The sequence below is a fragment of the Hypomesus nipponensis genome, chromosome 20 (assembly GCF_054491055.1).
Source record: "Hypomesus nipponensis isolate SF chromosome 20, ASM5449105v1, whole genome shotgun sequence".
Lineage (NCBI taxonomy): Eukaryota > Metazoa > Chordata > Actinopteri > Osmeriformes > Osmeridae > Hypomesus > Hypomesus nipponensis.
Window position 1 is genome coordinate 7,821,983 of NC_140380.1, and position 16,699 is coordinate 7,838,681.

The 16,699-nt window shown below is 42.5% G+C and overlaps 2 protein-coding genes and 2 pseudogenes across 2 annotated transcripts; all 4 read left to right on the plus strand.

Annotated features, from left to right (window-relative positions):
• The first annotated feature begins 1,132 nt into the window (after positions 1-1,132).
• On the plus strand, positions 1,133-3,026 carry LOC146246212 (olfactory receptor 52K1-like). Its single transcript, XM_084683466.1, is given in 5 exon segments — positions 1,133-1,355; positions 1,893-2,070; positions 2,268-2,574; positions 2,713-2,860; positions 2,863-3,026. Coding segments are annotated over 5 exon segments (1,020 nt in total).
• A 2,067-nt stretch (positions 3,027-5,093) lies between these two features.
• On the plus strand, positions 5,094-7,810 carry LOC146246213 (olfactory receptor 2AT4-like). Its single transcript, XM_084683467.1, has 4 exons — positions 5,094-5,316; positions 6,095-6,272; positions 6,995-7,298; positions 7,529-7,810. The coding sequence occupies exons 1-4, from the start codon at positions 5,094-5,096 to the stop codon at positions 7,808-7,810; spliced, it is 987 nt and encodes a 328-aa protein (XP_084539593.1).
• A 2,937-nt stretch (positions 7,811-10,747) lies between these two features.
• Positions 10,748-12,422, plus strand: LOC146246214 (olfactory receptor 6N1-like; annotated as a pseudogene).
• Positions 12,423-13,694: 1,272 nt separating this feature from the next.
• Positions 13,695-15,948, plus strand: LOC146246215 (olfactory receptor 1500-like; annotated as a pseudogene).
• Positions 15,949-16,699: the final 751 nt, after the last annotated feature.

The window sequence follows — 16,699 nt, forward strand, 5'->3', positions numbered from 1 at the left end:
TAAATTGTTATATTTTTAAATTGTTTAGTTCTTAGAATTAGTTAAAGTAATGTACTTAATTTATACCAGCATATGTTTATTGTTTGCACCTTCCTACCACCGCAAATCGCGTATTTGTGTAACATAAGCTACATGGTGAATAAACCGAATTCGGATTCTGATGGGCATGGGAGAAAAACCTAACCAAATTAGCTTCGGTTAAACAGTCATGGGAGGAAAATGCCACCATTGTTACAAATGAAGTTAACATACATAGACATTTCTTATGGAAATCTTTTATAATCATTGAAGTAACAGGCCATAAATCAAATCAATGTAACTTAGCTTTGCAGAAAGAAGACCCTGGCCTCGCCAGCAGTGCGCACGGACCAAGCTTGCGCCCTTAAAATAGCATCTGAATATTAGGCCATTGACTTTAGACCACGTTTTTCCCGGTCAGTGGCGGAATTGTTTTTTGGAAACTGCAAAATAGCACCAGGGAACGTTTGCGCCGAAACACGCCTCCTTTTTCGCTGAACCGCCCACGGGAGCGCAAAGTAATTTCGACGTGCGTCTGTGGAGGGAAAAGTCGGCTTTGCGTCGAGGCAAACTAGGAATGACACTTGCGTCGTTGACTAAGTCAATTGCGTTGGGTGCAAGATAGGGCCCGTTGTCTTAGAAATCAAAGGATTTGCCCATCCAGAGCTACCTTCCTGGAGATTTCTGCTCCAACCCTAATATAGAACACTTGATTCTAATAAGTGTCAGGTTTGTGTGCTTAATCATGTCAGCTATCACTGCTGAACTCCTTTAATCATTGATATTAAAATATAAAAAATTCCACAGAACCAGGACAATGACATCACGTCATCCATCCAGGCCAGTGATTGGCTGTTGGCTGGTCAAGCTTTGTATTAAACAGATAGGCTGTGTGAGTTTCCATTCACTCACCTCAGGGGGTGGAGTGTGGTGACATAAGGACTGGAAGACGAGACAGATTCAACTCAGCTACAGCTGCCTAAGTAACTCTCAATGGGAAAGTTCTTCCCTCCGTGTCTTCTCTGACTGTGAATGTGATGTTAATGTCTCTCTCTCTCTGTTTCTGTTTAATAATCTGTCTGCTTCTGTTTTCCCTCACAAGGAACTGTTCAACATGAACCAGGTGAATAACACCTTTACACAGCCATCCGAGTTTGTCATTGTGGGCTTCCCAGGTATCCAGCCTGAGTACTACAACCTGACGGCCTGGTTGTTCCTCTTCCTCTATGTGATCACGGTGGGGGGCAACTCCCTGCTGGTGGTGCTGTTTGCTGTGGAACACAGCCTCCAGAAACCCATGTACATCATCATGGTCAGTCTGGCCCTCTCTGACATCGGTAAGACAGGCAGAGGGATCTCCTTATCCTTGCTTCTCTCCATGCATTGTAATGCCCAACATGCCACCCCAATCCTCTGTCTCTCTTTCTCTCAGGAATATTAACTTGTATGTTGATGTTGCATTGTAGACATGACAAATGGTGTTTGAATAACCAAACTTACATTAAAATGAAACTAAAATAAATAATATTTAAGTAGGAATTGAAAAATAAATAAAAATTAAAATACAAAGAAAATCTAACAGTGAATCCTAACAGTACATACGGTATATTTACATAACTAAAGGTTACAAAGAAAAAGTTAAATGTAAAGAGAAGAGAAGTACTTTCAGGTTAGGATATTTTCCTTGTTTGAAAACAGATTGGCAGTTCAAACAAGAATCAGAATCTTGCAATGTTTACAGTTCCTCTCTCCCTATGCTGCATCATCTCTCCCTCTCTCCATCTTTCTGAGCTGAATAGACTAGACCAACATGACTCTGCACCTGATACTGAACCAGCAAGGACTCTTGTTCCACCTGTCTCTGTGTTTCTCAGGCTTTGACACTGTAGCCCTGCCGAAATTCATCTCTCGTTACTGGTGGAACGACGGGTCTATCAGCTTCTACACCTGCATGATCCAAACACATATAATACATTTCTTTGGCACCTTGAACTCCCTCATCATGATGACCATGGCAGTGGACCGCAGCCTGGCTATCTGCTTCCCTCTAAGGTACAAACAATTACTACATTGCTTTCTTACTGTAATTAGGTTGAAGTTATTATCCACAAATACACTGTTTACACTAAGCACAGTTGTGTTGTTACTTATCTTGCTTCTGTGAAATATGCATTAAGCAGTGGAGTGTGATGTTACTAGTATTCCCTTTCCTTTCTTCCTACCTCAACCTCCACCCCCCCTCTCAACAGGTACCCTGTGTGGATGACCAATAGGATCATGACAGGCATATCAATCCTTTCCTGGATGGCGGCAAATATCACCCCTGGATTTGCCGTGTCCGACTATTCCCAGCTGATCCCTTACTGTAAATCCAACAAGATCCTGCATGCCTACTGTGATTTGGTCGCTCTCGTCCAGATTGGGTGTGGAGAAATCTCTGCAATCTCGCGGACGAGTACCTCGGTGGCCCTGTTTGTCCTCCTCGGCCCCCTGTCCCTCATCATCTTGTCCTACGCCTGTGTCATTGTCACGGTGATGAAGATGGCCACCTTACAGGTGAGACTGAGTGTGTGTGTTTGTAAGTGTGTGTGTGTGTGTGAGAGAGAGAGCGGGGCAGAGCAGAGCAGAGCAGGGCAGAGCGAGGGTGCGTACAGTAGTGTATTTCTTTTAACTGAACTGTGCTGTTCTCTCCAGGGCAAGTTGAAGACCCTGTCTACCTGTGCCACTCAAGGGTTAATCATCTTAATCTACTACATCCCCCGTTTTGTCGTCTATTCTACCTACCTCAACGCGTCTCTGGTGTTGCCCACTGACCTTCGCATCGCCACAACTCTCTTCTACACTCTCTTCCCCCTCTCATCAACCCCTTCATCTACTGCCTCAGGACCAAGGAGATCAAGCAGCTGCTCAGACGTTGGGTCCAGCGCTGGACAAGCAATGACCTGCAGAAGCCCAACAAAGTCTCTTCCATCACTAAAAAACACACACTAAGATCAGATGTGACATAAAGGTGTTTTCTAAGGTTGTGTTAACAACCTATGTACTGAGAAGGAAGACAAACTGAACAAATGTACAAAAGGAATATGACACAATAGAAATATTTACTTTAAAGAATGTATGGTTATTAGATTGGTTATACTATTCAACATATTTTCTGGAACATTTAATAAAGCATGTTGGTTTAAGTAATGTGATTTTCTCGCCCTAATTATCCTGTTGTTGTTCTAGAGCAGGAGTACAGACAATATATATCAAAGGTCCACCTGTGAATGTTAAACAGTGTCATAGGTCCATAAAGGAAGATGAGCTACATAGTGTAGCAGTATATATCAATTCAACAATAAAGTGTGGTGGCTTTAATCAAAGGGAGACATGGCACTGATTGGGCCTACTTTGCAAAACAATTCAGAACCCCTTATTGATTCTTACAAGAAACTGAACTGCAAATGGCGCATCAAACATTTGTTTATTACGATTTTATTAACAAACATTATAACTCAGAATTAATCATTCTAAGGTGACATTATGTTGGGAAATAGTCATATATATATTTTTCCATCCTGTCTGCTTGCATGAATATTCCACCACCAAACATTGGTATTTGGTAGATCCACTTTTTACTGCCATGACAGACTAAATCATTATAAATTTGGGGCTCCTTCAAATGCTCAAAGTAACACATCAATACAGTCAGTTATCTTTCACAAGCTTCCTTGTAAAATGTCAGAATCTCTCAAAAAGGCACTCGTCACAAATTCTTTGTCGGAATCCAAACCGGGAGTCATCAGTTCAGTCATGCTAAACCGCTCTAACCATAGGTGTTCAATTCATAAAAAGGCATTTAGACTTTTAGTTACTCTTTGATGGTTTACAGTTGGAGGCAGGCCAGAGTAATTGTATCATAGTTAGAACAATGTCTTTCATCTGTGTGAACATTTTATTGTTAAGATCAAAAGAAAACCAAACTGGGCCTAAAATGGGCAGCTGCGGTTATCCTTTAATAATTCATATTCAAATATCCCAAATCCATCCCTCAGATCCAGAAATTGTTATCAGATATTTATTAAAGGTCCACCTGTGAATGTTAAACAGTGTCATAGGTCCATAAAGGAAGATGAGCCACATTGTGTAGCAGTATATATCAATTCAACAATAAAGTGTGGTGGCTTTCATCAAAGGGAGATATGGCACTGATTGGTCCTACTTTGCAAAACAATTCAGAACCCCTTATTGATTCTTACACAAAAGTGAACGGCAAAAACAAACAAATCGAAAATGTATTTGTAATTATTCAATTTTCTTTCTTTATTTTGCACCTCAGAATTAAGCATTCTAAACACAATGCTTCAAAATCATCCGACCATGACACCAATGTAACCTAAAGCAATAGATTTTGAGTTTCAGAGCTTTAAAAATATATATCAAACACAATGACATTTCAAAGTAAGCTTTGCAATTCAGGGAGATGCAATCAAACAGCTATCTGAACTCTTTGTAAAGTTCTTTATATTCTAAATGAAGTGTGGTATATATCAGGTATTTTTTGCTACTAGCTTAGCATCAGTGAAGTTCAGTCACTATCAGCTCGTTGTCTTAGAAATCAAAGGATTGGCCCATCCAGAGATATCTTCCTGGAGATTTCTGCTCCAACCCTAATATAGAACACTTGATTCTAATAAGAGTCAGGTTTGTTTGCTTAATCATGTCAGCTATCACTGCTGAACTCCTTTGATAATTAATATTAAAATATTTAAATTCCTCAGAACCAGGACAATGACATTGCGTCATCCATCCAGGCCAGTGATTGGCTGTTGGCTGGTCAAGCTTTGTATTAAACAGATAGGCTGTGTGAGTTTCCATTCACTCACCTCAGGGGGTGGAGTGTGGTGAGGTAAGGACTGGAAGACAAGATAGATTCAACTCAGCTACAGCTGCCTAAGTAACTCTCAATGTGAAGGTTCTTCCCTCCGTGTCTTCTCTGACTGTGAATGTGATGTTAATGTCTCTCTCTCTCTGTTTCTGTTTAACAATCTGTGTGCTTCTGTTTTCCCTCACAGGGAACACCACTGTTCAACATGAACCAGGTGAATAACACCTTTACACAGCCATCCGAGTTTGTCATTGTGGGTTTCCCAGGTATCCAGCCTGAGTACTACAACCTGACGGCCTGGTTGTTCCTCTTCCTCTATGTGATCACGGTGGGGGGCAACTCCCTGCTGGTGGTGCTGTTTGCTGTGGAACACAGCCTCCAGAAACCCATGTACATCATCATGGTCAGTCTGGCCCTCTCTGACATCGGTAAGACAGGCAGAGGGATCTCCTTATCCTTGCTTCTCTCCATGCATCGCAATGCCCAACATGCCACACCTGCCTCTCTGGATTTTTTTAAAAATCTCCTTGCATTTTAAAGCCTAAACTGAAAATATACATAACAAAGACTGTACATGTAGACGTTCATATCTCTACACAGTTTAAATACCTGCCATGAATGCAATTAATTGATCAAGGTTATACATATGAATATTAGGCGGTCTCTATATTTGTGTCATATTTAGCTTCAGTGGCCAGTTGTTACAGACTGTGCTACTGGAATGTATTTCTCTCTCTATATATATCACTCCCTCTCTCTCTCTCTCTCTCTCTCTCTCTCTCTCTCTCTCTCTCTCTCTCTCTCTCTCTCTCTCTCTCTCTCTCTCTCTCTCTCTCTCTCTCTCTCTCTCTCTCTCTCTCTCTCTCTCTATTCTTGTCAAATGCATTGATGTTTATTGAAATGACAAAGATATTTCAACAGGGAATACAGGGCAAGCCTGGCTGTCTCTCTTGCTAGCAGAGGGTCTGCCTGTGTTGTTTTTCTAGAAGGGACTGTCTTCATGTTTCATTCTTTAGATCTTACTTTAACATTATACAATGGTTGCCACACCTCTTCTTCACTGAAACCAAAAACAAAAAAAATCTTTATCTGTTTTCTCTGATTGGCAATGTTGTTTTTAGGAGCTGGATGACTGGGGCTGTTTATGGTTTAGTGTGTTCATTGTGTGGGAACTTTATGATAAACGTCATGGTGTTTTGTGACCAGGCTATTCTACTGTGGGCATCCCCAAGCTGATCGCTCGTTACTGGTGGGATGACGGGGCAATAGGCTTCACCACCTGTCTGTTCCAGAAGCAGATGCTCCATTATTTTGGCACCTTGAACTCCCTCATCATGATGACCATGGCCCTGGACCGCTACCTGGCTATCTGCTTCCCTTTCTTGTAAGACAGACAAACCGCTTTGCTATGACACCTGACCAAGTCCTCTCCCAAACAGGCAACTGCACACCAGTACTCAAAACGAACACATACACACCTGGAGCTTATTTTGTGGTGTGGCACACCACGCTTATTTATTCGTTTATTTGTCAGGGACAATGCGACGCACATTATTACATACATAAATTACAATATGTTGTAGATATGTTACAGCGCAAATGAACTTATTCAGACTACAGCGTTATGTTCAACAATATGAAATTTAGTCTTTGGTGTAAACGGCGTTTACGTGCGTTTAGCCTCCACTGCATCCCTGGATATGTAGTAACTTGGATATGTTGCATAAAAAGGTTTCTAGCCAATAGGCTAATCGACAACCCCAGTCCCTGGTCAGGCCTTACTAAAGAGTTAATCGTAATATAATTTACTACATAGTGTGAGGTACACAATCATGCAGCAGATACATTATAAACTCATATATTGCATCGGGATTTCACAGATTCATGACCGCATTACACACAACAGCACATCACGTAACAACACAATACATTACAACAGGGACAACAGAGTGTGTGCTTGTGTGTGCTCCTCCATTTATGGACATGACTCAGTGGCTACACGTTTGATTTTCTTTCAGACAGTGTTTCACCTTTTCTATTGTTAAGTTTTCAGTTTGGTTTGTGTTTTTATTTCTGTTGGTAAATCTCCCGCCACCTCCCTACCAGGTACCCTAAGATCATGACCAACAAGACCATGACCGGTCTGACCCTCGTCTCCTGGGTGTTGGCCCACATCGCTCCAGCCATCACCAGCTTCCAATCAGCCGAGCTGCCCTTCTGCGGATCCAACCGCATCATCAGCTGTTTCTGCGACACCCAGTCCTTGAACACACTGGCCTGTGTGGACGTATCCCCCCAGACCAGGGTATCCTTCACGGTAGCCATGTTTGTTCTCCTGGTCCCTTTCTCCTTCATCCTCTTCTCCTACGTCCACGTCATCGTGGTCATGACGAAGATCAAAAGCACTCAGGTAAAAGCGCGCCCGGATTTGTGTACCTGAGCCTGTGTGAGGGTGTGTGTGTGTATGTGTGTGGGCACCTGGATTTGTGTGTGGGAGCCCTAGTAGGCGAATGTATGTTTGTGATTGTGTGTGTGTCACAACATAAGTGAGTGTGTTTGTGTGAATGTAACCACGTGTATGTATGTGTCCCTGTGTAAGAGTCAGCATGTGTGTGTGTGTGTGGCCTGGGTCTCCCTCAGGGTCGGTGGAAGGCCTTCTCCACCTGCAGCTGCCAGCTCTTCATCATCTCCCTGTACTACGTCCCCCGCTGCTGCGCCTATACCATCAACGTCATTGGCGTCATCCAGTTGAGCGTGGACCTGCGCATGGGCCTCATGGTCTTCTACAGCCTGCTGCCCCCGCTGCTCAACCCCTTCATCTACTGCTTCAGGACCAAGGAAATCCGCCTCGCGCTCACCCGCTGGGGCAGCCGGGGCCAGCCGGTGGGACGGAAGGCCTCCGTCGCCACCGTGGGCGGCTGAGGGGTGGTGGGGGTGGAGCGTGGGGGTGAGGGAGTTGTGTGTGGGGGAGGGGGTCGTGGTGAAGGGGGTTTGGGGTTGTGTGTGTGGGGGTCATGGTGGAGGGGGTAGGGGGTGTGTGCGGGTATGGCCCCACACTCAGCCCCACCTCACAGCTGAGCCCACCCCAGACATGGATTTGAATGTGAATCGTATAGCCCTTTGGCTGCATTGCGACATCGAGGGCTTTACAGATGACTGCGGATGAAGGCATGTTTGAATTAATAAACTATATTGTGTCCTTTGTCAGAGTTGTCTTTGCGCCTTTCTGCTGTGTTAATGCCTCGCTGGTTTGCAGCTATCATCGGAACTTTGATCTGTTTCTGTATTACAGTAAAGCAGGCAGGTTACCGAGGCCTGAAAACGACACACATGTAGTGTGCCGTCTGGCAGCCCTGTGGTGCTCGGACTGATAGAACATATCTAAACTCCATCTCCTGAAGATCCACGCAGAGTGCATGTATGTGGCGTTGATATGGTGTTTCTGTTTTTACTCTCTCGACCCAGCTCTGGTCAGGATTAGGGAGACAGCCTAAGGGTGTTATTGACAGGGTAATGGAGTAATTGTTTTGAGGCAGTCTATTGTTCAGTCCATTGAGACTAGTAAACACACCTCTGGGAGAAGCTTTTGAGATGCTGCTTATTGAATTGATAATGTATTAATGAAAAGGCCCACTGTTAAGTCCCACTGCTGCACTCACTCTGCTGCCCCCCCCCATCACACACACACACACACACTGCACTACATGGCTGATGCTATACCCAACAGTGCTCGGGTTGTAGAGCTCCCCCCACCTCCAAGTTTTAAGTATTTTATTGTAGGTACACAGAACAACTCAAGGTCAGACTGGGCACTGAAATTCTTAAGACAAGACAACGCAAGCACCTGGCATAACATAACATATAAGTAAACAGAACATAATCTACATCCCCAACCCCCCACTGCTTTTAAGTGCTTGCACAGTCCGCCATTCCTTATCTTCATTTTCTTTATACATTCTTCATCATATGCTCGAAGTATAACACAGAACCCCATATACCATGCGGTGTGACACTAGCCTGGCTTCAACTACCTTCCCTCCAAGCGTCCCTCGGTGAGAGACATGCAGCAGCTACAAAACGTGAGGCTATAGGTCAGGGCCTGGAACTGTGGAGTGCCAAGGCCTGAGGTCTGTGATGCCTAGGCCCGCATCAGATCTGGCTCCATCAACCGTTGCGTCATGGTTACGGGAGTAAACAGAAGAGACAGGGAGACTGCTTGGACCCCCCCCTGTGGATGTCGCCTGTAATTGGCTCTCTGCGGAGGACGTGTTTGTCACCTCGGAGCCCAGGGATCGTGATGGGGACAAACAGTGATTCAGCTTTCTTTGTAACAAAACAAATCGTTTTTCTTTGACTGACTGAAGGAAGGCCTTGGTGGGGGAAAAGCCTTGAGAAAGTGTTGAACCATACTCTCGTGTGAAGTAGCTCTGAAGTCTGTGCTTGGTGAGAGAGATGCAAGTGATATTTTCCAAAACGGTTTTGGTCCACATTCTTTAATGACAAGGGATTTGGGAACAAGTCTTTGTGTGTGTCGCCCTGTGGGAGATGACAGAGAGGATGTTGGCCTCTTGGCTTTCATTACAGCTTGACCTGCAGAAGTCCAACACAGTCTCAATAACACACACTAGGATTAGATGTGACATTAAGTTGTTTTCTGAGGTTGTGTTAAAAACCTATTTACTGAGAAGGAAGATAAACTGAAATAATGTACAAAAGGAATATGACACAATATAAATATTTACTTTAAAGAATGTATAGTTATTAGATTGGCTTACTATTCAACATATTTTCTGGAACATTTAATAAAGCATACTGGTTTAAGTAATGTGATTTTCTCCCCCTGATTATGCTGTTGTTGTTCTAGAGCAGGAGTACACACAATATTTATCAAAGGTCCACCTGTGGATGTTAGACAGTGTCATAGGTCCAAAAAGGAAGATGAGCCACATTGTGTAGCAGTATATATAAATTCAACAATAAAGTGTGGTGGCTTTAATCAAAGGGAGACATGGCACTGATTGGGCTTACTTTGCAAAATAATTAAAACCCCTTATTGATTCTTACACAAAACTGAACTGCAAAAACAAACCAATCTAAAATATATTTGTAATTATTACATTTTATTAATTTGTTTTGTAACTCAGAATTAATCATTCGAAACACAATGCTTCAAAATATTCCTATTATGACAAGAAAGTAATCTAAAATAATTTATTTTGTGTTTCAGTGCTTTTAAATAAAATGTCAAACACAATGACATTTCAAAGTACGCTTTCAAGTCAGTGAGATAGAATCAAACAGGGGTCTGAACTATTTTTTTAAGTTCTTTACATTCAAAATAAATTGTGGTGTATATCAGTTACTTTTTGCTACTAGCTTAGCATCAGTGATGTCACTAACAGCTCGTTGTCTTAGAGATCAAAGGATTGGCCCATCCAAAGTTACCTTCCTGGAGATTTCTGCTCCAACCCTAATTTAGAACACTTAATCATGTCAGTTATCACTGCTAAACTCCTTTAATAATTAATATTGAAATATTCAAAATTCCTCAGAACCAGGACAATGACATCACGTCATCCATCCAGGCCAGTGATTGGCTGTTGGCTGGTCAAGCTTTGTATTAAACGGATAGGCTGTGTGAGTTTCCATTCACTCACCTCAGGGGGTGGCGTGTGGTGAGGTAAGGACTAGAAGACAAGATAGATTCAACTCAGCTACAGCTGCCTAAGTAACTCTCAATGTGAAGGTTCTTCCCTCCATGTCTTCTCTGACTGTGAATGTGATGTTAATGTCTCTCTCTCTCTGTTTCTGTTTAATAATCTGTCTGCTTCTGTTTTCCCTCACAAGGAACTGTTCAACATGAACCAGGTGAATAACACCTTTACACAGCCATCCGAGTTTGTCATTGTGGGCTTCCCAGGTATCCAGCCTGAGTACTACAACCTGACGGCCTGGTTGTTCCTCTTCCTCTATGTGATCACAGTGGGGGGCAACTCCCTGCTGGTGGTGCTGTTTGCTGTGGAACACAGCCTCCAGAAACCCATGTACATCATCATGGTCAGTCTGGCCCTCTCTGACATCGGTAAGACAGGCAGAGGGATCTCCTTATCCTTGCTTCTCTCCATGCATTGTAATGCCCAACATGCCACCCCTATCCTCTGTCTCTCTTTCTCTCAGGAATATTAACTTGTATGTTGATGTTGCATTGTTGACAAGAAAAATTGTCTTTGAAAAGCCATACTTTTAAAACCTAGAAATGAAACTAAAGTAGATAACATATCAGTAAGAAGTACTAAAGAAAAATTGTGCAGTAAAGTCATTACGATACATACGGTATATTTATATGACTAAAAATCTCTCTGAGCAGAAAAGACTTGACCGACATGACTCTGCACCTGATAATGAACCAGCAAGGGCTCTTGTTCCACCTGTCTCTGTGTTTCCCAGGCTTCGACACTGCAGCCCTGCCGAAAATCATCTCTCGTTACTGGTGGAACGACGGGTCTATCAGCTTCTACACCTGCATGATCCAAACACATATAATACATTTCTTTGGCACTTTGAACTCCCTCATCATGATGACCATGGCCCTGGACCGCAGCCTGGCTATCTGCTTCCCTCTAAGGTAAAAACAATTACTACATTACTTTCTTACTGTAATTAGGTTGAAGTTATTATCCACAAATACACTGTTTACACAAACCACAGTTTGTGTTGTTACTTATCTTGCTTCTGTGAAATATGCATTAAGCAGTGGAGTGTGATGTTACTAGTATTCCCTTTCCTTTCTTCCTACCTCAACCTCCACCCCCCCCCCCTCTCAACAGGTACCCTGTGTTGATGACCAATAGGATCATGACAGGCATATCAATCCTTTCCTGGATGGCGGCAAATATCACCCCTGGATTTGCCGTCTCTGACTATTCCCGACTGATCCCTTACTGTAAATCCAACAAGATCTTGCATGCCTACTGTGATTTGGTCGCTCTCAACCTGGTGGCCTGCGGAGAAATCTCTTCCATCACGCTTCAGACCGTCTCAGTGGCCATGTTTGTCCTCCTCGGCCCCCTGTCCCTCATCATCTTGTCCTACGCCTGTGTCATTGTGACGGTGATGAAGATGGCCACCTTACAGGTGAGAGAGAGTGTGTGTGTTTGTGTATGTGAGAGAGAGAGAGAGAGAGAGGGCAGAGAGAGGGCACGTACAGTAGTGTATTTCTTTTAACTGAATTGTGCTGTTCTCTCCAGGGCAAGCTGAAGACCCTGTCTACCTGTGCCACTCAAGGGTTTATCATCTTCATCTACTACATCCCCCGTTTCGTCGTCTATTCTACCAACCTCGTCCCGTCCCTGGTGTTGACCACTGACCTCCGCATCGGCACAACTCTCTTCTACACTCTCTTCCCCCTCTCATCAACCCCTTCATCTACTGCCTCAGGACCAAGGAGATCAAGCAGCTACTCAGACGCTGGGTCCAGCGCTGGACAAGCAATGACCTGCAAAAGCCCAATACAGTCTCTTCCATCACTAAATAACACACACTAGGATCAGATGTGACATAAAGTTGTGTTCTAAGGTTGTGTTAAAAACCTATTTACTGAAAAGGAAGATAAACTGAAATAATGTACAAAAGGAATATGACACAATATAAATATTTACTTTAAAGAATGTATAGTTATTAGATTGGCTTACTATTCAACATATTTTATGGAACATTTAATAAAGCATACTGGTTTAAGTAATTGATTTTCTCCCCCTGATTATGCTGTTGTTGTTCTAGAGCAGGAGAACAGACAATATATATTAAAGGTCCACATGTGAATGTTAAACAGTGTCATAGGTCCATAAAGGAAGATTAACTACATTGTGTAGCAGTATATATATAAATTCAACAATAAAGTGTGGTGGCTTTCATCAAAGGGAGACATGGCACTGATTGGTCCCACTTTACAAAACAATTCAGAACCCCTTATTGATTCTCACACAAAACTGAACTGCAAAAACAAACAAATCAAAAATGTATTTGTAATTATTAAGTTTTATTTATTTGTTTTGTAACTTAGAATTAAACTTTCGAAACACAATGCTTCAAAATATTCCTACTATGACAAGAAAGTAATCTAAAATAATTTGTTTTGTGTTTCAGTGCTTTTAAACAAAATGTCAAACACAATGACATTTCAAAGTAGGCTTTCAAGTCAGTGAGATAGAATCAAACAGGGGTCTGAACTATTTGTTAAAGTTCTTTACATTCAAAATAAATTGTGGTGTATATCAGTTACTTTTTGCTACTAGCTTAGCATCAGTGATGTCACTAACAGCTCGTGGTCTTAGAGATCAAAGGATTGGCCCATCCAAAGTTACCTTCCTGGAGATTTCTGCTCCAACCCCAATCTAGAACACTTGATTCTGATAAGTATCAGGTTTGTGTGCTTAATCATGTCAGTTATCACTGCTGAACTCCTTTAATAATTAATATAAAAATATTCCAAATCCCTCAGAACCAGGACAATTATGTCACGTCATCCATCCAGGCCAGTGATTGGCTGTTGGCTGGTCAAGCTTTGTATTAAACAGATAGGCTGTGTGAGTTTCCATTCACTCACCTCAGGGGGTGGAGTGTGGTGAGGTAAGGACTGGAAGACGAGACAGATTCAACTCAGCTACAGCTGCCTAAGTAACTCTATATGGTAAGGTTCTTCCCTCCATGTCTTCTCTGACTGTGAATGTGATGTTAATGTCTCTCTCTCTCTGTTTAACAATCTGTGTGCTTCTGTTTTCCCTCACAGGGAACACCACTGTTCAACATGAACCAGGTGAATAACAACTTTACACAGCCATCCGAGTTTGTCATTGTGGGCTTCCCAGGTATCCAGCCTGAGTACTACAACCTGACGGCCTGGTTGTTCCTCTTCCTCTATGTGATCACGGTGGGGGGCAACTCCCTGCTGGTGGTGCTGTTTGCTGTGGAACACAGCCTCCATAAACCCATGTACATCATCATGGTCAGTCTGGCCCTCTCTGACATCGGTAAGACAGGCAGAGGGATCTCCTTATCCTTGCTTCTCTCCATATTGTAATGCCCAATCTGCCACCCCTATTCTCTTTCTCTCTATCTCTCAGAAACATTAACCTGTATGTTGATGTTGCATTGTTGACATGAAAAATTGTCTTTGGATAGCCAAACTATTAAAACATTAAAAATAAACTAAAATAGATTATATGTAAGTGGGAATTTAAAAAGAAAAATAAATACAAAAGAAAAATCTAACAGTGAATCCTAACGATACATACAGTATATTTAGAGAACTAAAGGTTACAAAGAAAAAGTTAAACGTAGAGAGAAGAAAAGTATTTTCAGGTTAGTATATTTCCCTTGTTTGAACACAGATTGACTGTTGAAACCAGAATCAGAATCTTGCAATGTTTACAGTTCCTCTCTCTCTCTCTCTCTCTCTCTCTCTCTCTCTCTCTCTCTCTCTCTCTCTCTCTCTCTCTCTCTCTCGCTCTCTCTCTCTCTCTCTCTCTCTCTCTCTCTCTCTCTCTCTCTCTCTCTCTCTGCTGCATCCTCTCTCCCTCTGTCCATCTTTCCGACCTGAAAAGACTAGTCTAACATGACTCTGCACCTGATAATGAACCAGCAAGGGCTCTTGTTCCACCTGTCTCTGTGTTTCCCAGGCTTCGACACTGTAGCCCTGCCAAAAATCATCTCTCGTTACTGGTGGAACGACGGGTCTATCAGCTTCCACACCTGCATGATCCAAGCACACATAATACATTTCTTTGGCACCTTGAACTCCCTCATCATGATGACCATGGCCCTGGACCGCAGCCTGGCTATCTGCTTCCCTCTCAGGCACAAGCAATATCTATATTACTTTCTAAATTAGGTTGAAGTTATTATCCACAAATACACTGTTTACACTAAGCACAGTTTGTGTTGTTACTTATCTTGCTTCTGTGAAATATGCATTAAGCAGTGGAGTGTGATGTTACTAGTATTCCCTTTCCTTTCTTCCTACTACAACCTCCCCCCCCCTCTCAACAGGTACCCTGTGTGGATGACCAATAGGACCATGACAGGCATATCAATCCTTTCCTGGATGGCAGCCAATACCACCCCTGGTATCGCCACCTACGAATATTCCCGGCTGATCCCTTACTGTAAATCCAACAAGATCCTGCATATCTACTGTGACTTGGTCGCTCTCCCAAAGATTGCTTGTGGAGATTTCTCTGCCCTCTTGCAGAGTACTACCTCTGTGGCCCTGTTTGTCCTCCTCGGGCCCCTGTCCCTCATCATCTTGTCCTATGCCTGTGTCATTGTCACGGTGATGAAAATGGCCACCTTACAGGTAAGAGTGAGTGTGTGTGTGTGTGGGGAGGGGGGAGAGAGAGAGAGAGAGAGAGAGAGAGAGAGAGAGGGAAAGGAAGAGAGAGAAAGAGCAGGATAGAGAAAGGGTGCATACAGTATTGTGTTCTCTGTTAACTGAACTCTAATTCACTGTGCTGTTCTCTCCAGGGCAAGCTGAAGACCCTGTCTACCTGTGCCACTCAAGGAATAATCATCTTCATCTACTACATCCCCCGTTTCGTCGTCTATTCTAGCTTCCTCGTCCCGTCCCTGGTGTTGCCCACTGACCTCCGCATCGGCACAACTCTCTTCTACACTCTCTTCCCCCTCTCATCAACCCCTTCATCTACTGCCTCAGGACCAAGGAGATCAAGCAGCTGCTCAGACGCTGGGTCCAGCGCTGCACAAGCAATGCACTGCACAAGTCCAACACAGTCTCTTCCATCACTAAAAAACACACACTAAAGTCAGGTGTGACATAAAGGTGTTTTCTAAGGTTGTGTTATTAACCAATTTACTGAGAAGGAAGACAAACTGAAATAATTTACAAAAGGAATATGACACAATAGAAATATTTACTTTAAAGAATGTATGGTTATTAGATTGGCTATACTATTCAACATATTTTATGGAACAGTTAATAAAGCATACTGGTTTAAGTAATGTGATTTTCTCCCCCTGATCATCCTGTTGTTGTTCTAGAGTAGGAGTACACACAATATTTATTAAAGGTCCACCTGTGAATGTTAGTGTCATAGGTCCATAAAGGAAGATGAACTACATTGTGTAGCAGTATATATCAATTCAACAATGAAGTTTGGTGGCTTTCATCAAAGGGAGACATGGCAGTGATTGATCCTACTTTGCAAAACAATTCAGAACTGCTCACCGATTCTTACACAAAAGTGAACGTCAAAGACAAACAAATCGAAAATGTATTTGTAATTATTCAATTTTTTTTATTTACTTTGCACCTCGGAATTAAGCGTTCTAAACACAATTCTTAAAAATACTCCCACTATGACACCAATGTAACCTACGGTAATAGATTTGGAGTTTCAGTGCTTTTAAATAAAATGTAAAACACAATGACATATCAAAGTACACTTTGCAATTCAGGAAGATATAATCAAACAGCTGTCTGAACTCTTTGTAAAGTTCTTTATATTCTAAATGAAGTGTGGTATATATCAGGTACTTTTTGCTACTAGCTTAGCATCAGTGAAGTTCAGTCACTATCAGCTCGTTGTCTTAGAAATCAAAGGATTGGCCCATCCAGAGATATCTTCCTGGAGATTTCTGCTCCAACCTTAATATAGAACCCTTGATTCTAATAAGTGTCAGGTTTGTGTGCTTAATCATGTCAGCTATCACTGCTGAACTCCTTTGATAATTAATATTAAAATATTGAAAATTCCTCAGAACCAGGACAATGACATTGCGTCATCCATCCAGGCC